The sequence below is a fragment of the Spermophilus citellus genome (genome assembly GCF_964194105.1).
Source record: "Spermophilus citellus genome assembly, chromosome: 2".
NCBI lineage: Eukaryota > Metazoa > Chordata > Mammalia > Rodentia > Sciuridae > Spermophilus > Spermophilus citellus.
Genome location: NC_138183.1, coordinates 240,734,813 through 240,760,329, shown reverse-complemented (window position 1 = coordinate 240,760,329; position 25,517 = coordinate 240,734,813). Strand labels below are relative to the sequence as shown.

The 25,517-nt window shown below is 34.6% G+C and overlaps 2 protein-coding genes across 2 annotated transcripts in view; one reads left to right on the top strand and one right to left on the bottom strand.

The window, feature by feature from the left end:
• LOC308641843 (olfactory receptor 5W2-like) overlaps positions 1-25,517 on the bottom strand; it is a gene marked incomplete at both ends in the record, with an annotated part of 231,545 nt that overhangs the window by 188,493 nt on the left and 17,535 nt on the right. The gene's annotated exons all lie outside the window — the stretch shown is intronic.
• LOC308639121 (olfactory receptor 5W2-like) lies at positions 19,092-20,024 on the top strand (the record flags this gene model as incomplete). Its single annotated transcript, XM_081277137.1, has 1 exon — positions 19,092-20,024. The coding sequence occupies one exon, from the start codon at positions 19,092-19,094 to the stop codon at positions 20,022-20,024; it is 933 nt and encodes a 310-aa protein (XP_081133263.1).

The window sequence follows — 25,517 nt, the reverse complement described above, 5'->3', positions numbered from 1 at the left end:
CTTAATTACTGATCTAGTATTAGGTTTTAAGTCTCCATAAATAGAATTATTTGTCAGTCTAGGTTTACCAATCGCTGTCTTTTCTTCAAATGATACTTTCAGACAGCCAGCATGTTTATCATGTGACCAACATAAAGGTAATTGGGCACTGTAGCCAGAATAATTAAATCTAGTCACATGATTGGGAGTAATATGAGTATCTGTAAATCCTCCCATTATGAATGAGTCATTAGTAAATACTGGAATAGATTCTCCAGTCCACACAGCTGGGTGTACCAGGGGTGGATCTGGGAAATATGTCCAATAAGTGTCTACTTGATTCCCTTTTATCTGACAGCCCAGTAGGGCAATTACTGTTGCTACCATCAAGACTGGGGTCCTGTTCTTTCCTAGGCGTCGAAGTATTTGGGAGGCCTGGGTTGTCAATTTCTTCACATCTTTCCACGAAATCAGCTTCTCGGCTGGTTCAATCTGGTCTTCATCTTTTTCCGATATCTCCTCCTTCTGGGTTGTGGCTCCTCTGGGTCGATCCTCGGTCGCTTGAGTCTGGGTTCTATCTCCTCCATGTCTGATAGTACGTTCAGGCACCCAAATAGGACGGAAAGCACCTTCTGGAAAAATACAAGCATGCCTTTTCCCCGCATTATTACCGGGTTTGGACCCTGCCATTAACCAGTCTGTAAATCTTTCCACAGAACTCTGCCTAAGGGGCCTGTCACTGAGGGAGACATTTGCCTCTCAGCAGCAGTGTGACCTTCTGTGTCACAGTTTAAAAAATTTAAAACAAACAAGGCATGATTAAGGCTATTTTGGGGAGTCACTATCTTATTCCCCCTTTTCAATTTTTGTAATTGACGCTTAATAAATAAATGAGCTCGTTCTACAATGGCTTGACCTTGGGGGTTATAAGGAATTCCTGTTTTATGATTAATTTGAAACTCTTGGCAAAATTGTTGAAAAGAAGAGCTTACATAAGCTGGAGCATTATCTGTTTTAATCTGCATAGGGCACCCTAAAACGGAAAAAGCTGCTAAGCAATGAGAAATTACATGTTGAGTATTTTCCTTAGTACGTGCTGTTGCAAAAATAAATCTAGAATAAGTGTCCACTATGACATGCACATAACATTGTTTACCAAATTGAGGAATATGAGTTACATCCATTTGCCATATCTGATTTGGTTTTAATCCACGGGGATTTACCCCTGATGGCAGAGATGGAGTGTGAATAACACACTTAGGGCATTGGCTTACAATCTGACGAGCTTGTTCTCTGGTAATACTGAATTTTTTACGTAAGCTAGAAGCATTGTGATGATGTAAGGAATGGGAAGCTAGTGCACAGTCATACGAAGACATCTGTTGACAAAAGGCTACTAATTTATCAATTTTATCATTACCTGCAACTAAAGGTCCAGGAAGGATAGTATGTGCACGGATGTGTCCAATGAAACATGGGTACTTTCGCATTAGCACTGTCTTTTGTAAATTATGAAATAATTCAAATAACTCCTGTGATGAAGTAAAGCCAATAACTGAGGTTTCAATATTTTTGGTAACTCCGACTGCATATAAGCTGTCAGAATAGATATTAATAGGATAATTTGAAAAATAATCTAAGGCACAAATCAGAGCTTGGAGCTCTGTCCTTTGAGCAGAAGTATAAGAAGTTTGTATTACCTCTGTGTGAACACGGCTGAAGAAACCTGCCTTACCAGAGTTGGAACCATCTGTGAACACCGATAAAGCTCCCTCTATCGGATTAGAACGTACAATCTTTGGAAAAATAAGTGATGTTAATGATGCAAATTGTACAATCTTATCACGAGGATAATGGCTATCTATCTGGCCAGGAAAATCTGCAAAAGCTATCTGCCATGAACTAGAAGTTTGAAAAAGCCAATTAGTCTGTTGAACATAAAATGGTATAATTATGATATCAGGTTCGGATCCAATTAATTGTAAAATCCTAGTTCTACCCTTAATTATTAATTGAGCTATAAAATCATGAAAAGGAATTAATGTTTTTTGAGGGGAGTGAGATAAATAAATCCATTCAATAACTCCTAATCTTTGCCATATGGCTCCTGTTGGGGTATGCTCAGTTGGAAATATTAATAAATACATTATTTCTTTAGGATCTATTCTAGTAAGCTTTGCATCTTTAATTGCAATTTCCACTTTCCTTAAGGCTGCCTTGGCCTCCAAAGTTAGTTGACGTGGAGAGGTTGGAGAAGGATTTCCTTGTAATATCTGAAATAAAGGACTTAACTCAGAAGTAGTTAGCTTTAAAGATGGTCTTAGCCAGTTAATATCTCCTAATAGTTTTTGAAAATCATTAAGGGTATGTAACTCCTTAACTCTTATCTGAAGATTTTGAGGACGGATTGTAATCCCTTGAATTATCTGACCTAGATATTGAAAAGGAGATACCTTTTGAATTTTTTGAGGAGCTATACATAAACCCATTGTTGTAAGTGAAGTCTCTAACTGAGTAAAAATTTCTGAAAGTACTTCTGGATTAGCATGAGCCAGTAATATATCATCCATAAAATGAATAATATAGGCATAAGGGAAGCTATTTCTAATGGGATCTATTGCTTGGTCAACATATTTTTGGCACAGTGTAGGGCTATTACGCATTCCCTGAGGAAGCACCTTCCAGCAGTATCTTTTAACAGGTTCCTTAAAATTAATTGCTGGGACAGTGAAAGCAAATCTTTCACAATCTTCAGGATGTAACCTTATAGAGAAAAAACAGTCTTTTAAATCTATTACCATCAAGCTATAATCTAAAGGAATGGCTGTGGGGGAGGGAAGTCCTGGCTGTAATGATCCCATAGGCTGAAATATCTCTCTTAAAAGCCTTGAAAATCATTAGGGGTTTGTACGAAAACTGTTGTCTTGCTCCGGTAAAATTAAAGATGGCGGCCCCCATGGTCGGCATGGAAACTGTTTGTTTTGCTCCGGTAAATCTAAAGATGGCGGCCCCCATGGCCGGCGCGATGACGTCACACTGTGCGACCTTCCCTGGAATTCCCGGGATCCGCTAGGAGGAAATGCCGGCGGCGGTGAGAAAGCGGGCTGATCCGCATTATTTGAATCCTCCGCATGGGGCTGCGAGTCTAAGTTCACATTTCTAACCTTGGTCCCTAGTGCTTTTGTTCTAAAATGGCTCAAGGGAAAGGTAATTAACTTAGCCTCAGGCTGATTTTCCATTTGAATAGACCTAACAGCTCCTTGAATGCCTTTTAAAAGGTCTTCAGGGTGTCGTGAACTCTGGCCCGTATATTTAAAAAGACAGACTTCTAGGGCTGTCCAAGTTTTCTGTATATTCTCTATACCTCCAGGTATTTCAGTAGAAAGACAGACTCTCTGTAACTTTCTTCCTAATTTCTCCCAAGTAAGTAAATTTGGAGACTCCTGGTCACAAAACCAAGGACAATATTCACCTACAATCTTTAAGAATTGTAATAACTGAGTTTTCTTTATCTCTTTTCCTTTCTGATTAATTATACTGTCTAAAATAGTCAGATACATTTCCTTATCCGAAGAAGTAGAATTTCCCATTTTAAGTAATTTAACGTCTCTTTCCTACAATATCTCCTGGTACTTTTGTGACCCAAATGTCACCTCTTCCTTATCTTATTCTTTATTCCTTATCTTCCTTTATTTCCTTCCCTTATCTTTTTAGCGCGCGCTCCCACTCAATCTAACTAATTCAGAATGGCCCCACGTTGGGCGCCAATTCTACCACGCGGCCTGCGCAGTGGTTTCATTAATGAGGTTCTAGGCATTAAGTTAGTTAGAAGAGATCAAAATAAAACACACAAACCAGTACCTTATTTTACATTGCTAGGTCCGAGACGGCTCGCCTCCCTGGTTCCCGCCTCTAGCTGCCCAGCAGGGCAGCGAGGATTACTCTGGGCTAGCAGGAGAGAGAGAGAGCGAACATGCCGGGGAGTAGCCTTTTATTTGGGGGACAAGAGATTCAGGGGAGAATTCCATCCAATGAAGGTTGAGGGGGGGCTGCACTCCAAAGTCAGGGTCAGTGATTGGGTCTCCAGGGTCAGTGGTCACGCACACCCCCACACGGATGGGCTCTCTCATCAGGAAAGGGTCAGGATAGCTCCGACACAGCCAGAGCGCCTCAGGCCCTTAACGGGAGTCACCCAATCATGTGTCAGAATGGCTCCCCACACAAATGGAGATGAGAATTACAGTCAGAGGTGGGCAGGAAAACTACTCTAGATAAAATAAAGTACAAAATATAAGGAATATGGAGCAAGTTCCTTTGATTTGCATTCCTCTAATTTTTATCAGAGTTGAATTTTTTTAAATGCTCAATAATTATCTGTATGCCTTCTTTAAAGATATGTCTCTTCAATCTTCTCTAGAATGTTTTATTCAAGGTCTTTTTTGTTTGTTTGTTCCATTATTTATTTGTTTTCTGCTGAGTTGAGTACAAAATGAGAAATAAATTTGGTGACCTACTGAACAGTAGGGTTAGTATTGTTAGTGATAATGTATTATATATTTCAAAATACATAGAAGAAAAGACTGTGAATATTGTACAATAAAGAAATCATGAGGCTTTGAAATGATTCATATGGTAATCCCCTTCTTTGACATAGAAGATATAGTAATCACATTGCTTTTATAACTATGCAATGTATATATGACTCTTTTCAATTGATGCAATTTTTAATTTTGTAAAAATCGTATAAGTATAAAGAAGGTATGTTATTTCTAAGTAGTTACAAGGTGAGCTGCTATTATTATAATAAAGGCAAAGTGGGATTCAGTGAGAGCAATATTCTGTATCTCAAGCCAAGATTTATTTCACTATGTTAAGACTATTGAGAAAAATTCCCAGACTCCACAATACAAAAATGAACCCAGACCACAATATAAAGTTTATAAAAGTCTAAGTGTCAGTGCTTTTTTTCAATGTTACATTATGACTGATAAAATAGTGCATACTTCATACCAGTTAAATCTCCACTCTTTTCCAATTCCCCAAGAAAACAACATTAGGTACAGTCTATGCATTTGAGAGCAAAGAGCTTTTGACATGATTTGGGATTACAAAGATTATAGTCTGAATAATTAAAAAAACATTCTATATGCTACTGATTGTAAATTTTAAAACCAACTTCACAAAAGACATTATCTATCAATGAAAGAAAAGATATCACTAGAGTTATGTGTTTTCAATTTTCATTTTTTTTATTTTATATAAACTTTATATCACACTGTACCATAAATTTATTGATTTCCTGTCAACAATAATATGACATAAAAAAATTGTAAATGAAGGACATTAATAAAGTCCACCTTGAACTAAAATTCTCAACTGTCAGCTTTTCTTCCTTTCTTTTCTTTTTCAATTTTGGTTAAATGGTTACCTTAGTGATTAACAAGGAATACTCTCCTAAAAGCATCATTTTTCCCATTTCTCTGATTATTAAATCTTGAACTTCAGTGAAAGACTGTCAGCATTCTTTGCTGAAGTACAGCATGCCTTATGCTTTTTCATTCTTTCAGAGCATTGTGATTGAGACACAGAATGCAAAAACTAATAAAGATCGATCATTGGAGTAACATTCGAGTGTTCATGAGATATAAAATTTTAGTGAATATTTGAGTAAATATTTTATAGCTTTTAAAATTCTAAGTTAGTGAATAAACAAAGTGTGCAAATAAAGTAGAAAGCATTCATCTAAGTACTTAATCGATGCTCAGTACTACATGTGGCTCTGCTCAAGTGTACAATGTCCAAACATCAGGAGAATCTTAGTGAGAAAATGCAGACATGACCATGAGTTAGAAGAATTGCACAACTCTACGAAATTCTGAATTACCCACTAACATTGTAAAACTTAAAGACTTAAAAGGTTGTAGCTCATTATAAAATATCCCAGGTGAGAACTCTCAAAATATAAGTAAAGCACAGGAGAGATGTAAGCTTTTCAAAGTGGCATTAATGGGACCCTATGATAGTTTATATCAAAGTGTAGTGAAGGAAAACAGCACATGTGACAGAATGGGGTCAATGTTCCTTTTCAGAAACAGGCTTAAAGGTTTCTGCTTGTGCCCCATAATCTCAATTTACCCATACACTTTTGTTCATATTTCTTTTGAGCAGTGCAGCACCAGAGGCTAATAATTTCATTAATTCTGCTTCACCTGGACAAGGATGATACAGATTGTATGTTTTTTTTTAAGAGAGAGAGAGAGAGAGAGAGAGAGAGAGAGAGAGAGAGAGAGAATTTTTAATATTTATTTTTTAGTTTTTGGTGGACACAACATCTTTATTTTATTTTTTATGTGGTGCTGAGGATCGAACCCAGCACCCGGTGCTTGCCAGGAGAGCACACTACCACTTGAGCCACATCCCCAGCCCCAGATTGTATTTTATAATGTAAAATATGCACATATTCTATTTCTTCTATAGGATGAAGTAATTTGCAGTTTTCATTCTAACAGATATTATTCAGTGACTTCAGATTTCAGTTCAACATTTACTAAAGATGCTCATGTATTCACAGGGGACAACACAGAAATGTAATTACATGGTTGCATGATTTCAAAGCCTGAGAGAAATAGGTTTAGGTTTAAGTCCCAAATGCTGCCTGTTATAATACAATGGTATCTGCTAAGTGCTCAGTTACCAATAAATGGCTCCTCTCAGGAAAGATCTTCAATTTCCAAATTTAAAACTGTAAGGTTAAAAAAAAAAAATTGACATAGGGTTAGAGATAGGGCTCAGTTAGTAGAGTGCTTGCCTCACTTGCACAAGGTGTTGGGTTCAGTCCCAGCAGCACAAATCTAAAAATACTACTAATAAAAAAAAATTTTAAAATAAAAAATGACCTCTTTTGAAAAAAATGGGAGTTTTATGAGTGAATCAATTTATGCCTTCTAAAGTAGTTCTGTAAATTCTGAAGTCTAATCAAAAATAATGTATTCTTCTCAGAATAAAAATCTTTGAATGAGGGGCTGGGGATGTGGCTCAAGCGGTAGTGTGTTCGCCTGGCATGCGTGCGGCCCGGGTTCAATCCTCAGCACCACATACAAACAAAGATGTTGTGTCTGCCGAGAACTAAAAAATAAATATTAAAAAAAAATTTATCTCTCTCTCTCCTCTCTCACTCTCTCTTTAAAAAAAATCTTTGAATGAATTTGATAGTATTCAAAAATAACATAATTTTATTTATATCTTGGATGATAAGAAAGACTGTACTTATTTTATCTTAGAGTAGGTATGTACAGTAATACAATTTTTTTTAATTAATTGATCATAGAAATACCACAGTAATAAGAAATCATACAAATAAAAATATACAGATATCCGTTCTCCACTGTTCACATATCTGAGTGCAATTAAGAATCATACACACACGCACAAAAATTACATATTTGTAAATACACTTAAGGAAACAAAATGTTAAACCATGACACAAAGAAAAGACCACCGACTCCAATTTAAATCAAATCAAAGCAAGCTTGTAATTCTGACCGTCTTCAGGCTGTCTCTCCTGAAACCCATGGGAATAGAAGACAGCCCCACAGCTCTCTAGGAGCACAGCTTTATAGCACAGAAAGTTGCAAAAAAGAGAGGATGCCTTGAGAACTTACAGATAACAGGATTTTGACAAACATAACACAAGGCAGGTAGTAAGTTAATAATGGTCCAGCGCTTAGGGAGTAAATTTAGATCCCAACATCAGAGTTTATGAGGCACCGCTAGAGTTTCAGAGAGAGTTGTTATCTGGCCAGGGAAAGTCAGAATTTATGAGGTGGCACTAAAGTTTCAGAAAGGGTTGTTATCTGGTCATGGAATGCTAGGCATGGGTGAGTTCAAGGCACGGGCAGGCATTCCAAACAAGTTTAGAAATCACAGTAATTTATACTAAAGCCAAAATTCACTTTTGATGCCTTTTTTTTTTTAAATACTTAGGAATCAACCTAACAAAAGAGGTGAACGACCTATACAATGAAAACTACAGAACCCTAAAGAAAGAAATAGAAGAGGATCTTAGAAGATGGAAAAATATACCCTGTTCATGGATAGGCAGAACTAACATCATCAAAATGGCGATATTACCAAAAGTTCTCTATAGGTTTAATGCAATGCCAATCAAAATCCCAATGGCATTTCTTGTAGAAATAGATAAAGCAATCGTGAAATTCATATGGAAATATAAAAGACCCAGAATAGCAAAAAACAATTCTAAGCAGGAAGTGTGAATCAGGTGGTAGAGCGATACCAGATTTCAAACTTTATTACAGAGCAATAGTAATAAAAACAGCATGGTACTGGTACCAGAACAGGCGGGTGGACCAATGGTACAGAATAGAGGACACAGAGACTAATCCACAAAGCTACAACTATCTTATATTTGATAAAGGAGCTAAAAACATGCAATGGAGAAAGGATAGCATCTTCAACAAATGGTGTTGGGAAAACTGGAAATCCATATGCAACAAAATGAAACTGAATCCCCTCCTCTCGCCATGCACAAAAGTCAACTCAAAGTGGATAAAGGAGCTAGATATCAAATCAGAGACTCTCCATCTGATAGAAGAAAAAGTTGGCTCCGATCTACAGATTGTGGGGACGGGCTCAAAATTCCTTAATAGGACACCCATAGCACAAGAGTTAATAACAAGAATCAACAAATGGGAATTTCTTAAACTGAAAAGTTTTTTCTCAGCAAGAGAAACAATAAGAGAGGTAAATAGGGAGCCTACATCCTGGGAACAAATTTTTACTCCTCACACTTCAGATAGAGCCCTAATATCCAGAGTATACAAAGAACTCAAAAAATTAGACAATAAGAAAACAAACAACCCAATCAACAAATGGGCCAAGGATATGAACAAACACTTCACAGAGGAGGACATACAATCAATCAACAAGTACATGAAAAAATGCTCACCATCTCTAGCAGTCAAGGAAATGCAAATCAAAACCACCCTAAGATACCACCTCACCCCAGTAAGATTGGCAGCCATGATGAAGTCAAACAACAACAAGTGCTGGTGAGTATGTGGGGAAAAGGGTACTCTTGTACACTGCTGGTGGGACTGCAAACGGGTGCGGCCAATTTGGAAAGCAGTATGGAGATTCCTGGGAAAGCTGGGAATGGAACCACCATTTGACCCAGCTATTGCCCTTCTCGGACTATTTCCTGAAAACCTTAAAAGAGCACACTACAGGGATACTGCCACATCGATGTTCTTTTGATGCCTTTGTGACGAGATGGTTCCCAATCTTAAGAGGGAATTAGGGTGGGTTTATCAAAAACCCATATATGTTTGAACTATTAATAGGTCTTCATCCTGTTTTCACTTCCTAAATAAATATGTCATTCTAAAATCCTGATAGCATGCAAGTTTATGTGCTTTTTATGTGGGTTCCATAATTTCTGTTTGAGCATTATTTGTTCAATGATCAGGAAAATTCCCCTTTGCCTCCAGACTATACTGACAAATAGGCAGTGAGCCTTATGTCAATCTAATACACTTTTTGGAAAGAAAAGAAAAGGATACTTATTATATGTCCCATCAAATACTAAAGACCACATAGACCAAGCATAGTACTCATTGTCTAGACTCACACAGTGATCTTTATTTTTTTATTTTTTTATTTTTTAAAGAAAGAGTGAGAGAAAGAGAGAATTTTTTTAATATTTATTTTTTAGTATTTGGCGGACACAACATCTTTGTCTGTATGTGGTACTGAGGATCGAACCCCGGGCTGCATGCATGCCAGGCGAGCACGCTACCACTTGAGCCACATCCCCAGCCCCACACAGTGGTCTTTAAAACCAATCACTAGTATTGATCTTGGAAAAATTGCAGCATATACATGTACTTTTATTTATCAAAGCTTTTAAACTTATTTCTTACATCCCAACCTGCTTGAATTTTTCAGTTTTATAGACCCATGTTTATAGTTTTTCATGGCACTATAGGTCACTTTGAGATCAGTAATTCACAAGATCAATTCAAGAATGAACAATTTTTCCTGTTCATTCTTCTCCAGAAGATTAGTGCGGTAAGTCAGGAGAAACATGATGAAAAGGGTCATTTTGAGGTCAGCATTACTAGTAATTCCCAAGAAAATGAATTCATTCAAGAATGAACAATTTTTACTGATCATTCTTCTCCTCTCTTGTCTAAATATTCAAAGAATAGTAAATACATATTCAATCCTTTTTTTCTACCAGAATATAAATAGGACAGAACACATTTATATCTTTTTTTATACTAAGAAAAATATCTAGTCATATGTTCTACTGTACAAAAAGACCCTGTACCGTATGTGTTTGACAGTGAGACAAGGCCTTAGATGGGTCCATCAGCAACCACTTGCGCTATGCAGTAGACATGTCCACTAAGGTGCGTTCACTGCTCATGGCTGGGGTTTACCTCATAGGCCTGGCAGATGCTTTGATACACACGACATTAACATTCTGCTTATGTTTCTGTGGGTCTAAGGAGATTAAATGATTAATCACATTCTTATGTGATTTCCCTTCACTTTTCCTCCTTTCCTGTTCTGACATGCAAATCATTGAGCTGGTACTATTTGTCTTTTTGGGATCCACTGAACTGAGTACCATTTCTGAAGTCCTTGTCTCTTATAGCTACATCATCTCATCATTCTTGGAAGATTTGCTCTGCTGAGAGGAGGCTCAAAGCTTTGTCCAATTGCAACTCCCACTTAACTGCAGTTGCAGTTTTCCAAGGCAAAATACTCTTTATGTATTTCTGGAGAAGTTCTTTATAGTCTTTAGATCAACCTAAAACGGAGGTCACTCAACTACACCCTTTTCTTTCCCATTTTGAACCCCCTGAGGCCCTGCAAAAACTTAAAAGCATGAGTAGTTTTAAATAATTTTACTATCTATAAAAATACATATTTATTTAAAGTGATTGTTTTTGCAAAATTGTATCTCATGATATGCAAGATACAAAATTGCAGTATATAACTTATTTAGTAAAATGAGCATTTATTTGTATTAAGGTATGATTATAGGAAAATTTTTAAAATCTCCATGTGTCATATTTTATTATTTTTATTGAATAAAGAGTGCTCTGTCTTTGTGGACAATGTTTCTGAGCCTTTCAAATTCCAATATTTCAAATGCTCAACTTTTTGCTCAAATTTAACTTTATCAAAATTAAAAAAAAAATGTTTTTGCTAACTGACCCTTTGCACATTAAAGGATTTTGCATGCTGTAGCATATTCAGTAGTTGATATACAAAGTGACTCTTATATTCTATGGAAGTAGTAGACATTAATTAACTGAGCACAGAAAAAAAATTTCCAATGAACTCAATACGATATACAAATATACAGTGAGATATAATCCACAAGGAAATATGTAAATTTAGAGTGCAGGGAAATGTCTTCTTTCCATGGGTTTATGTAGTCTCAGATCTAAAAAGAAGTGTACTGGGGTGTGGAAGGAATTCTAGTGGAGTGTTTGACAACAGAGAAGTTTTGAGGTACATGGGTCTATGAAACTGGAAAATTCAAACAGGTTGGGATGTAAGAAATAAATTTAAAAGCCTTGATAAATAAAAGTACATGTGTATGCAGCAATTGTCAACAATCAGATCCCCATATGTCCCTCTAGGAAGTTTGTCTTTACTTTCTTTCCAATCTCTGCCCTGGTTAAATTCTTCTTCTTCGTCTTCTCTTTTTTCTATGATTGGATTTCTTAAGCAGTGTTGTCCTGTATCTAAAGCAATCTCTCCAATACAAGAATGTAAGCATATTTTGATCAAGTAGTGAACTTCTATCCTGTTATCCAAAGAATAGCCTTATACCTTGGGCACAAAGTGATAAAACAAAGAAAAAATAAAGTGAAAGACCAGAAAACAGCATTTTTGAGTGTTTACTAGATATTAAAAAAAAACAAATTAACTGAGGTTTTGGTTTGTGAAAGCAAAATTAGCTAAGGTTTTGGTTTGTGAAACATACACACAGGCTACTACTTTACTAAAGTGTATAAAATGATTATGGATACTATGTAATAAATCTATGAACACATGGACATTCATTTCCTCAACAGTAAAGATCTCATATCTGTGTGTCTTTGATAGCTGATGTTTCAGCATTCTCTGTTCTATTTGTCTGAGAGCTCACCCACTGAGTCAGCTTTTTGAAGAAACATGAACAAGGTCATGATTTGAAGGTTCAGAAAACAAACAAGGATATATTTAGTTATCCATTACAACTACAGCTGCTAAAACCAATGCTTAACTCGGGTTTTAGACCTGCCAGTGTAAATCATCTCTGTATTAAGCATTTCTGAATCTTGTTGAAGCCCATAAGTGCTTCTGCTTCCTAGGTAATATGAGTACACTCACAAGGCAGGAGAAGATATCATGAGGGAAAATACCTATAAGTATTCTTGTTTCATTACAAAGCCTTGTGTGTTTCCATCTATATAATAATTTCTGAATTAGCTCCTGATTGTGTTTTTGAAATTGTGTCTTCTGTGCATGGCTATAGTTCTTTTTCTTTCCCCCATGGTTTTCAACCCTAACTCCCCAAATGATGGTACTATTACCTTCTGAGGGTGATAAATTCAGGAGTGCAGGGTACTCCACAATGGGAATAGTGTAATTATAAAACAGATCTGGAAATCTCCTTAGACACTTCTGCCATGGGAGCGCAGTAAAAACAGTCCTGTCTCTGAATCAGAAAAAGAATCTCCCCAGATGCTGATTCTCACATTGTCTAAATGTTAGATTTCTATCACCTAGAACACCAAAGAATAATTTTTTGTTGTTTACTGTTTACGAACCAACAATTTTATGGTATTTTGTTATAATGCTTAATATGAACAATAAAATGGTGAAAGCATCTTTGAAATATGTTCAGGTTTAGGCAAAAGGGATAAATGTGACTTTTCAGTAAACTTAGGGTAAAATTTTTCCACCCAACTAACTCATATCCTTCTCCGATGTTCGCTTTTGTTAGTAATTCAAGCTTTATATTGGCCGTATGTTAGATATAATGGGTGTGAAACAAAACAACAAAAATTAAAGCCTTATGAAAGGATGACAAAAATATCTCATAAACAGGTTTGATAGTGAACTTCATCTCCCTGAAATTTAAGAAGTTGAAAATGTATTATTTGAAATTGTTATCAGTGGTTTGATTACTGAAACATAACTTTGGGCAGATGGTCCCCATTTGCTCTTCTATCTTGGGATTCTATAGAGCTGTGAAATGCAGCACCAAAGACTTGGATCTATTACAAACTTTCTAGCTCAATCTTCATCCTTCCCTACTCCTTTTGATATCTCTAAAGCACCTCCTTCTTTCATGTCAACAGATGACTGATGGCAAATATTGTTGAAATAAACACAGTAATGGTTATTATGTTGACAGGGTTAATGGTAGAATTGTTTCTGTGCTCATTCTTAATACTATAACAGTTAAATATACGAATGCAAAAGAGATAGCATAGTGGTATGTACTAAAACACAGTCTACTTTACTCTTCTTGTACATAACAAGAGACTTAATGTAGATTATTTGCAATGTCCTTGCCAGGTGCCAAATTTTGTCTCTATGAATTATGACTCTATTATATGTAAACCCCATTGCACTGTTTAAATATATTTGAAAACAAAAACAAAAATTGTTCATTGTTGTACAGAAGGATCAAGAACTGCATAGCGCAGCCAAAGAATGGATTTGACCACGTTTTGGCAATTGAACCTACCAGTATCTCACTCCCATGGTTGTTTAGCTGCTATTAGGAGAGGAGATGGTGGCTTAGAAAAGATACAGTAGTGTGTGAAGTTAGGAATGCAGACCAATTAAAATGACCACTACCAGGTTTGCAGTAAGATGAAGGGGATCAACAGCAAAAAAAAATATACTGAATGGTTTTTTGATCCCTGGATATTCAAATACTTCCAAGACAAGGAATTTAATTAAGGAAAAGGAAATTCCCTTTCATTCTTATTTATTCCCCTGAAAGGCTAGAGATGTGTTCCAGAAATTTCTAGACAGAATTTTATCTCTTCTTGACATTTGCAAACTAAGAATCTGTAAGTCAGAAAGCATTTATTCCAGTATGTTCTATTCTTTATTCTCAGAAGTTGGCTGTGTGACTCTGTTGTCATAGTAATAACATATCTGAGACAATTAATGTTAAGGGGGAAAGTTTAACTTTGGCTCATGTTTTGAGGGGTTTTATTCCTTTTTTACTTTGGGGCCTTTAGAGAGGCAATATTTTATGGTGGAAATGAGAATCAGAGGAATCTGATCACATCATGGCAGCATGGAAGCTAAAAAGGCAAGAAAGAAGAAGGGCTAGGGTCCCAATGTCCCCATCAATTGTACTTCCACTTACTGAAAAACATCCAAATAGGCTTCACCTCTTAAAGGATCCAGCACCTACCAATAGCACCATGGGCTAAAGACCACGTCTTTGCACATTGGCCTTGGAGGATGCTTATCCCAGCCACCACAAGCACCAATAACGTTGTATATCCACTAATGCGACATTTCTATAAAGTTCTGAACTTGAGTAAGAAACCAGTTAGTAGGGCAGTGTTTCAAAGTGTTCGACCTCCTGAAACTCACACTACTTACTTGGCATCATCACTAGTCTCTGTCAGGTTAAAAAAATGATGAGATGAAGTGTGATCTTTCTGTACAATCATACACAAACATTTTGAAACCCTATTTCTTTACAAAAGATAAATTAACATGTCTCTACCCAGATAAATGCATGAGGATATTTACAATGACATTAATGAGATAATAACTCCTATCAACAATACAATAGATACATAAGTGATACATTTGTGTAAAGCAACACCTTACAATAATGAGAATGATGACATTAGGTTCCTGAAGCTGTATAGTAAAAAGTTTTATGAATTTCACAGATATAATGTCAGATAAAACTGTGAAAACAGTGCACACTGTAGGCATCCACTTAGGCATGGTTCAAAAATATATCAAACTAAAATTTACAATAAATTGCAAGAGTAATTACTCCCTGGATATAATATTATATTGGCTTAGGAGGCAGCTTTCAAAGAACCCTGAATTTCTGTTTGTTCTTTGTTCATTGGTCCTTATCACTAGTGTATTTATCACATTTCTTAAAGTAATCCAATTTTATTCTTATAATTACATATTATGTATGAGTACATCACACTTCAAAAGCTTTTCTAAAAGTAAAATTTACTCAGCATTAGATTTTAATTTCAGAATTTTATTATTATTAATTTTTATCCATAGCAAGCCTTGTATATAGTACAATAAAATAGCTTGTGAAATAAATGGTGTAGTGTTCACAGAATAGTTAATGAATTTTCTGTTTTGTAAAGAAGTTATATTTTTAGGAAAAATTAACATATATTTTGTAAAACAAAGATGTCCTATTAAACCCATGAGCAATTTTAGCATTGATTCCTGCAAAAAGAAAGACCAGTGGACCTCTCTTCATATATTAACTTATTTATAAATTTCCATGACTTAAGGTCAGATGATGTTCTCTGAAGGAAGGAGTTCTCAGGGAGACAGCTACTAATGTAATGTTATATTTGAGGAAAACTATGGCCACCAAGCAAGTTGTTCAGAAACAAATGCTTTTCAACAGCCTTATTTCTGATCTCTTACATTCTGTCATTGTCTTTCATCATTCAACAGATCCATCTTCAATGACATTAGAAATATAATCCCTCTAGAAGTATAATCATTCAATTTTTAATAATCAAAATGAGGCTGCTTTACTCGGGTTTTAAAGAAAGCATTGGAGAAAAGTTATACTACTTTGCCTGAAGGGAAGTCATGTTTAGAAAGGCAAATTTAGGTCCTGCCTAAGCCCAGTGCAACTTGGAGAAAATTGTCATCCTTGGAGATTGGGAATGGAACACCTGATAGGAAAATGGATCTAAACAAAAAATAATTCCCATTCCTTCAAAAGTGCAATAGAGAAAAAGATAGGCATGTTAGTGTCTTCAGATTAATGGTTGTCTAATAATTATAATTTCTTAATTTGTGCTTGGTCTCAACAATACCCCCTAGAGCAGTAGATTTACTATACCTGTATCAGCACCATCACTCAAAGAATAGAAATGAAGCATGAAAAGAGATTTTAATGTGACACTAATTAACCAGAACCCTTTTCCCAAATTAATGGTATTTTAATGATTTTGTTTTTTTTAACATTTTACATCTTTGTATGGTACATTATGATAATTTAATTGGTGCATATCAAAAAAGGGTAATAATCATTTATGTATCTTCAAAAATTAATCATTTTATGTGTTGGAAAGTTATTTTTTACTAGTCATTTTGAAATATCACATAGGTAGATCTACCACATAAATAATCTAATGTGCTAAAGAACCAAGAATGATCCCTAAACTAAAACTATATTTTGGTTAATGTATAGACTAGATTTCAGGAAATTCTATCCCAGTCTACTGAGAAGTAAGACTTGAGAAGACACTAAAATTACTTGCAGTATCTGTATTACATGGCCTTATATCTATCAGTTTTTATACTAACTTTGTACATATAACACTTTCATTTGTTTACTAAAAATAGAGTATTACACTAAATATGCTTTAAAATATATACATATCATTATATAAATATATACTATATAATTGTGCATTAGAGTCAACATCTTTAAACAACACATAGAAATATGTTCATACTGAAATAATTAACACATTATAAAATATCACTCAGAACATGGCACAGACCCTGGGGTACCATTTTTTTATGATGTATATGATTCTTGGAATTTTGTGATATTGAAGACCTCTGCAAACCAAAGATAATAATATGGAAGTATCCTGTTAAAATGAAAACCACAGATTATACATCAATCTGATAGCTTTTCCTACTGCTTCCCTCTGTACTTTATCTCTGGGGAAAAAATCTGGCTCAGGGTAGAGATGAGACTTGGATGACAATTTAATTGTTTTAGAAATCTGAACATCTGCACAAAGACACTATGACTTTTCATGATAACAATCAAGATAATTTTTTTTCAATGAGGTATCCTTTTTTCCCTATTATAGTGTGAGTATTCTTTTTTTCCTATTATACTGTAATGAGAAATCTACTGAGAATAGGTACTTTAGAGTCCAAATAGGATGCTTATAGCAATCCAGAAGTTTACTGATCACTTGGGTATCTAATTTTTGGAATCGGTATAATGAAGTTGTTAAGAGATAGAATTAAAAAAAAACAATATGTGAAATATTATATATGGAAATAAGTTGAATATTGTGTGAAAACAAGTGGCATTTTGTAAGATATCCACAATGTTATATATTTAAATTAATAACATTTACCCTCATAAATTCAGTGCTAAATAAAAAGGTACTAACAGAGTACATTTACAGAAAGAAGAATAAATAGATGCACTCTTATGGTGGGAAGAATGTAATGCAAGATTGAGATCTTTTTACCTACAAAAGAGTCAAATAAAGTAAAAGGCAAGGATGATAGGCAAGGTTAAAGGAGGGAGACCATTCAATGGTGGCTGTACACAATAAATGAGTGTGCACAAAATTTTATACTTCCAGTACCTATTATAAATAATAGTACACAAAAGTTATTTTGGAAAAAAAAAACTATTAAATCTTAGGGTTTATTTGAAAACATCATACTAACATGCATTATTTTTTTTAAAAAGAGATTCATTTTACATATGAACTAAGATAGTAGAAATAAATCTTGAAACATTCATTGCTGTTTTTTTTGATCTATAGCCTCACATTAGAATGTTTTAAAACCTACATTTACTCATTCATTACTCATGAAATCCTCTGTGCTAATAACTGTGCTAATGTAGAGGCACTAACATGGGATGAGATATACAAATATTTGAAAGAGGACCAGTATGTAGTGGAGATCATGAGTTGAAATGAGGGAGTTGGTATGGAAGTGAGGAGAAATCAGACAATGATTAATGAAAGACGTAGCCTGTGAACTACCATGTGTCTAAACTGTAGTGCAAGAGGCTGTCTCAGAAATAAAGAATCAGGTGGATGAAGAAGGGGACCCAGCAGCCACCAAGTAGGGAATACATTTCAGTTTCAATAGATGTCTGCTTTCATTAGATAGCTGGTATGGTTATGAGAGCCATGAAACAGACTGGTAAATAAGTCCTGGTCCATTTCTGACATTGATTAATTTTGTGACAAGGGCAAAGAATTAAAAGTTCAGTCTCTGCTGAAGTTGTTTCAGTATTCTCAGGAGAAAATACTCAGAAAAGAATCTAATTAATGATATTTGAATTACACACAGAAGTGATGGCAGTGGCTTAGGTGATTTAACTCCCAACAGTCATATGTGGAAATAAAATGTGGTCCACTTGTCATTCAGGCACCAGAGATAAGGACAGACATAGTTTCTCAGCTTGGGTATGTCTCTGAGTGGCTATGCTTAAGAGTAATTGAAAAACATGACTTGACTCAGCAATGAAGAATCAAGTCCTGACAGGTGTGTAAGTGACTGGTTTCATACCTTCATACTCAAGTAAGTAAACCCCTCAGTGTAATAACCAATGGTGTTTTCCTGATAGACCTGTGTGTTTTCAAGTGTTTGACTGACTTCATTTGTCAATAGAATAGGCCTGTAGAACTTTTAATTATGCATATTTTAGAAATCCACTCCTTTATAAAATCTTTCTGCAAGGGTGTGGTACATGTGAATTTAAGTTTATTCTAATTTTATTCAAATATTAATAGAGGCAACACATTGCAAATGCCAGTGTATGCCAATGCCGCATCCCTATTTTATTTAAGTCTGAAGTCATATAGTCAGGAACTGCTTATAAATTTGGAAGCAAAGTTAATAAAGTTCTTATATTAGACACTTCAACGTTCATTTTAAATATGATAATGCTTCTTATCAGTGACCATATGGACTATTTTTTCAGGGTAAAGAAAGTGATGTACAGAAATAAATCATGTTCTGTCTCAAAATAACATTTTGCAAGTATGCATAAAAAAATAATTCCTAATTTATCATTCCCTTATTGATGTCTACAACAGATTATTACAAGAACCAGAAGAATGGAAAGTGGAAATTGTTCAACATTAAGTCAATTCTTTCTCTTGGGAATCACCAATAACCCTCAAACAAAAGTGGTTCTATTTCCTGCATTTCTAGTAGTTTATCTCATTATTCTCCTTGCAAATCTCGGAATGATCATTTTAATTAGAGTGGATTCCCAGCTTCACACTCCAATGTACATTTTCCTGAGCCACCTCTCATTCTCTGACCTCTGCTATTCCACAGCAGTTGGACCCAAGATGCTGGTGGACCTTTTGGCCGAGAAGAAATCAATTCCCTTTCTTGGCTGTGCTCTGCAGTTCTTCATCTTTTGTACCTTTACAGACGCTGAGTGCATGCTGCTTGCAGTGATGGCCTTTGACAGGTACAAAGCCATCAGCAGGCCCTTGAGCTATGCACTAGACATGTCCAGCAGGGTGCGCTCCCAACTACTGGCTGGGGTTTACCTTGTGGGACTGGCAGATGCTTTGATACACACAACACTAACATTCCGCTTATGTTTCTGTGGGTCTAAGGAGATTAATCATTTCTTCTGTGATGTCCCTCCTCTCCTGTTACTGTCTTGCTCTGACACACAGGTCAATGAGTTAGTGATATTCACCATCTTTGGTTTCATTGAACTGAGTACCATTTGTGGAGTCCTTGTCTCTTATGGCTACATCATCTCATCTGTCTTAAAGATTCACTCTGCTGAGGGGAGGCTTAAGGCTTTCTCCACCTGTGCCTCCCACTTAACTGTAGTTGTAATTTTTCAGGGCACTATGCTCTTCATGTATTTCCGACCAAGTTCTGCCTACTCTCTTGATCAAGATAAAATGAGCTCACTGTTCTACACCCTTGTGATTCCCATGTTGAATCCTCTGATTTATAGCCTACGGAACAAAGATGTGAAAGTGAGCATAAAAAAGCTGAAAAATAAAATTTTATTTTAATAAATTCCCTACAAATACATATTATACAGAATTTTATAATTGTTTTTTTCTTCACAACCCGTAATATAATGTGAAATTTTCTCTAATACCTTAATAGAATATTTATTTTAGTGAATTGCCAAATACCAATTGTTTCTAGTGTATTAAACAGCCTGTACTTCATTATGTGTCTTAAATTTAAATATGGTCATATTTAGTTTGGGAAAACTTTTCAGTCTGTATATAGTGTATTAAAGTATCATTCATTTGGTGTAGATTTATGCATTTAATTATTCTAAGAGTTGTTAGGTTTTCATTGTGTGCCTTTTGCATTACTGTGTGCATCGTTGATTTTCATGGCATAAAACTTTTCAATGCAAATGAGCTATATACTCTATTTAAAATTAGAAACACTAATTAATTTAACTTAAAAGTAAGTGACATTGAACTATAACACATGGTAAAGTCATAAGTCCAGGTGATCAATTTAAAAGCAAATACAAAAAATCTAGACATCAATGAAGTAATGATGCCTTGTAATGGAGATGTTTAGCTTCAGATCTAAGCAATGATTAGAGATACAGTGAGGTGTGGTGGGGAGAAAAAAAGGATTCCAGATGAAGATGAGAATTGGAGCCAGAGGCAGCAGGAAAATGACTCTTGATAAAATAAAGTACAAAATATAAGGAATATGGAGCAAATTGCTTTTGACTTGCATTCCCCTAATGATAAGTGAAGTTGAATTTTTTTTTCACACACTTAGTAATTATTTGTGTACCTTATTTAAAGAAATGTCTATTCAATCTTCTCTAGAACAATTTATTCAAGTTCCTTTTTTTCCTTGCTTGTTTTCCTCTGAGTTGTTGTTTGAGTATAAAAGGAGAAATAAATTTGGTATTATACTGAATGATAGGGTTACTATAGTCAGTAATAATGCATGTGCATTTCAAAATAAGCAGTATAAAAGATTTTGACTATTTTACAATAAATAAATCATGGGTCTTTGAGATAATACATATGATAATCACCTTCTTTGAGATAGTGAATGATAGTCACCTTTCTTTTATTACTATGTAATACATATATGATCCTTTTTTAATTGATGCTTTTTTTGTAAAAACTTTTAAGAATAAAGAATAAAGAAATGTGTTATTTCTAAGTAGTCACAGGGTGGGCTGCTATTATTATAATATTTGCAAAACTGGGATACTCTAAGAGCAATATTCCATATCTAAGAATCAAGATTTACTTCACTATGTTTAATCTATTGATAAAAATTCCCATGATCCCAGACCAGTATATAAAGTTTATAAAAGTGTAAGTGGTAATGCTTCTTTTCATCTTCACATTTTCTGCTCTATATAATAGTATGTACTAAATAACAGATAAATCCACACTCCTTTCCAGTTACCCAAGAAAACAATATTAGGCATTTGGATACATCTATGCATTTGAGAATAAAGATCTTTTGACATGACTTAGTACTACAAAGGTTATAGTCTGAATAACTAAAAAAAAATTCTATATGGTACTGATTGTAAAGTTTAATACTAACTTTATAAAAGACCAATATCTATCAATGAAAGAAAGATTTCACTAGACTTATGTGTTTTCAAAGTTTCATTTTTCATTTTTTATCTAACACTTGATGTCACACCATACCCAAACAATTTGTCAATTTTATGTCAATTAACAATAAAGTGAAATGAAGAAAATTTGTTAATGAAGGACATCAATAAATTCAACCTTGAAATGAAATTCTCAACTCTATCATGTCTATTCAGTTTTTCTTCCTTTATTCCCTTTTTCAGTGGGTACATTTGTGATTCCCAAATAGTACTTTCCTAAAGATATTATTTGTGGGTATTCTGTCATTGGAAATGCACAGGGAAGCGGTCCTCTGGTGAGAAAACTCCCAGGTAGGGAATAGGCACCATGTTTCCCACCCTTAGAATGTCCTGTAATCTCTCTTAGGATCTAATAATGTAGCTAACATATGAGCTATGTCTAGCTGGTGTGGCAATGCCCTGAGATGCCTATGTGTTAGAGCCTCATCAAGCCTTGACCTTGATTACAGGCACATAACTCCTGGAAATAGAAGAACTTGTTTGCTAGATAACTACAATGTTTCATCAAGCTCTGGTGCTCCTGGAGCTGCCCACCTAACAGTAACTTTAGACAATGGACTTTCTTGAGAACTGCCACAAACTCCTGACAGTGTACATTGTGACTATGAAATATAACTTCAAAATAAGTAACCTTACTGATACTCTAAACAATAACGTGGTTATGGTACTAATGACCTAATGTAACTTATTGATCTAAATAAACGTGGCCTCTTGGACAAAAAGCCACTTTGCCCATTTCCCTGCCTCTGCACCTTGTCTGTGTCTCCTCTTTATCATTATTCCTTACAATTATTTTTTTTCCATTGCAGTTTATTAAATCTTCAACTTCAATGAGAGATTGTGAGCATTCTTTGCTGAAGAACAGCATGCCTTATGATTTTGATTCTTTCACAGCATTGTGACTGAGACACAGAATGGAAAAGCAATAAGAATTGAAGATGAATTCATGGAGTAACATTTGAGTGCTCATTAGATATAAAATTATAGTGAATTGAAGATATGCAATATATTTTGAATAAATATTGTATAGCTTTCAAAAACAAATAAAATGGCCATATATTATAAGTTAGTGATTAAACAAAGATGTGAAAATTAAATAGAGAGTATTCTTCTAAGTACTTAGAAGATACTTCATCTACTGCATCTGGCTGTGCTCAAGTTAATGATGTCCAAACACTAAGAGAATCTTTTTGAGAAACTAGAAACATGGCAATAATTTAGAAGGATTGTTCAACTCTATGAAATTCTTAATTATCAATTAAAATTGTACAAGATTAAAGGCATAAAAGATTGTAACTTTTCTAGCTGTCATTATAAAATATCTCAGGTGAGAACTCTAAAAACATAAGTAAAGCACAGGAGGCACCTATTCTTTTCAAAGTGGCATAAGTGGTACCCTAAGACAGGTTGTATCAATGTGTAGTAAAGGAAAAAAGCACATGGATAAGAACTGGGGGAATGTGGCTTTCCAAAACAGGTCTAAAGGTTTGTGTCTGTGCCACATATTCTCAAATTACCCATATACTTTGTTCATCTATCTTATGAACAGCACCATGGGGCTAATAGTTTCATTGATTCTGTCTCAGCTGGACAAGGATAATACAGATTGCATTTTATGATGTAAAATATATGCTATTTCTTCTACAGGAAGAACTAATTTGCAGTTTTCATTCTTACAGACATTATTCAGTGACTTCTGATTTCAGTTCAACATTTACTAAAGATGTTCATGTATTCACAGGGGACAACACAGAACCAGAAATGTAATTACATGCTTGCATGATTTTAAAGCCTGAGGGAAGTTGCTTCAGAGAGTTTAAGTCCCAAATGCTGCCTGTTCTACTAGGAAAGGTAGCAGAATACAACAGTTACTAGTATGACATTATGTAAAAATGTGGATGTGTAACTGATATGATTCTGCAATCTGTGTTTGGGGTAAAAGTGGGAGTTCATAACTCACTTGAAGCTTATGTATGAGATATGATATGTCAAGAGCTTTGTAATGTTTTGAACAACCAATAAAAAAAAAAATACAATGGTATCTGCTCAGTGCTCGGTTACCAATGAATGGCTTATCTCAGGTAAGCTCCTGAGTTTCTAGATTTGAAACTGTAAGATTAAAAAAGATATATATCACTTTAGAAAACAATTGGGAATTTTTTAAATGAATCAAGTTATACCTTCTAATGTAGTTTTATGAATTCTAAAAGTCTAATGTTCAAAAATACTGTATTCGTTTCAGAACTGGAAAACTCTAAGTGTACATGATAGTATTCACAAAATAACATTATTTTATTTATATTTAGGATGATATCCAAGCCTTTACTTATTTTATCATTGACTAGGGATATATAAGAATATAAGGTTTTTTTTTTAAATTTGTAGGATGATTTAATTGATTGTAGAAGCACCACAGTAATAAGAAAGCATACAAATAAAAATATACACATATGCATTCTCACTCTATCTTAGTACAATTAAGAATCATACACACATGCACAAAGATTAAATATTAATAAATATACATACACGTAAAGAAAGGAAATTTATATATGTATGGACGATTAATTGGCCCACATTCTGTTTTCACTTTCTAAATAAATATGTACTTCTAAAAATATTTATTGTATATATATTATATGATATAATGAAACATTATGTGTTAAATTATGAGGGGTTTTTAATTTCTGTTTGACCATTATTATTTCAATGTTCAGGAAAACTAACCCTCTCTGTTAAGAAGATATTTACAAATAGCCAGTGAGCCTTATGTCAAACCAATATATTTTTTTGGAAAGAAAAAAAATAACACTTATATTGTGTGTCATCAAATATGAAAGAGCACATAGACCAAACATAGTACCAAGTATTGATATTGAAAAAAATGCATTTTATTTTTTACATCTAGATGGATGTTTTCAAACATAGCAAATACTTAATCCTTTATATCACTGTCTAAGAAATCTAAGACTATGTTTATTAAATATTATTTTAAAGACTTACTGAAACTTGAGTGTTTCAAATATTATTTTATAAAAACGTGAAAGTTCCAGAGACATAAATGATGTAGAAAGTCATGTGCCTCATGAATTACACAATTTCTCTTCAACTATCTATTCATGTCTTTTGTCAAAAGCACACAATACGGGTTGGGGCTGTGGCTCAGGGATAGAGTGGTTGCCTAGCATCTGTGAGGCACTGAGTTTTATTCTCAGCAGTGCATATAAATAAATGAATAAAATAAAGGTTCATCAACAATCAAAAATTAAAAAAAAATAAGAACAAAGAATACAATGTCTTTTTGTAGAGGAGAACACATGATTTTTTTTTTTAATTTTATGCAGAGACAGGGTCTCGCTGAGTTGCTTTGGGCCTCAATTTTGCTGAGGCTGGCTTTGAACCTGCAATCCTCCTACCTTAGCCTCCCAAGCTGCTGGGATTACAGGCATGCAATTAAGGGGTCTCAATAAATTGCTGAGGCTACGCTTTTATCTTGCAGTCTTTCTGGGTCACTGGGATTACAATCATGTGCCACCATGCCTGGCTTCAGTTTTAATTTTTAACATCGCAAATATCTGTAGACATAATCCATATACCCAAAGGTTCTTAAGGAGTTCTCAATAATTTATAAAGAGCATAAAGAAGTCCAAGACCAAAAGGCTTTAAAACAATAATCCTACACAGTTCTGCCTTAGAAAATAGATTCCAAAAATCTTTTTTTTTAATTTTATTTTTTTTATTGGTTGTTCACAACATTACAAAGCTCTTGACATATCATATTTCATACATTAGATTGAAGTGGGTTATGAACTCCCAATTTTACCTCAAATGCAGATTGCAGAATCACGTCAGTTACACATCCACAATTTTACATAATGGCCTATTA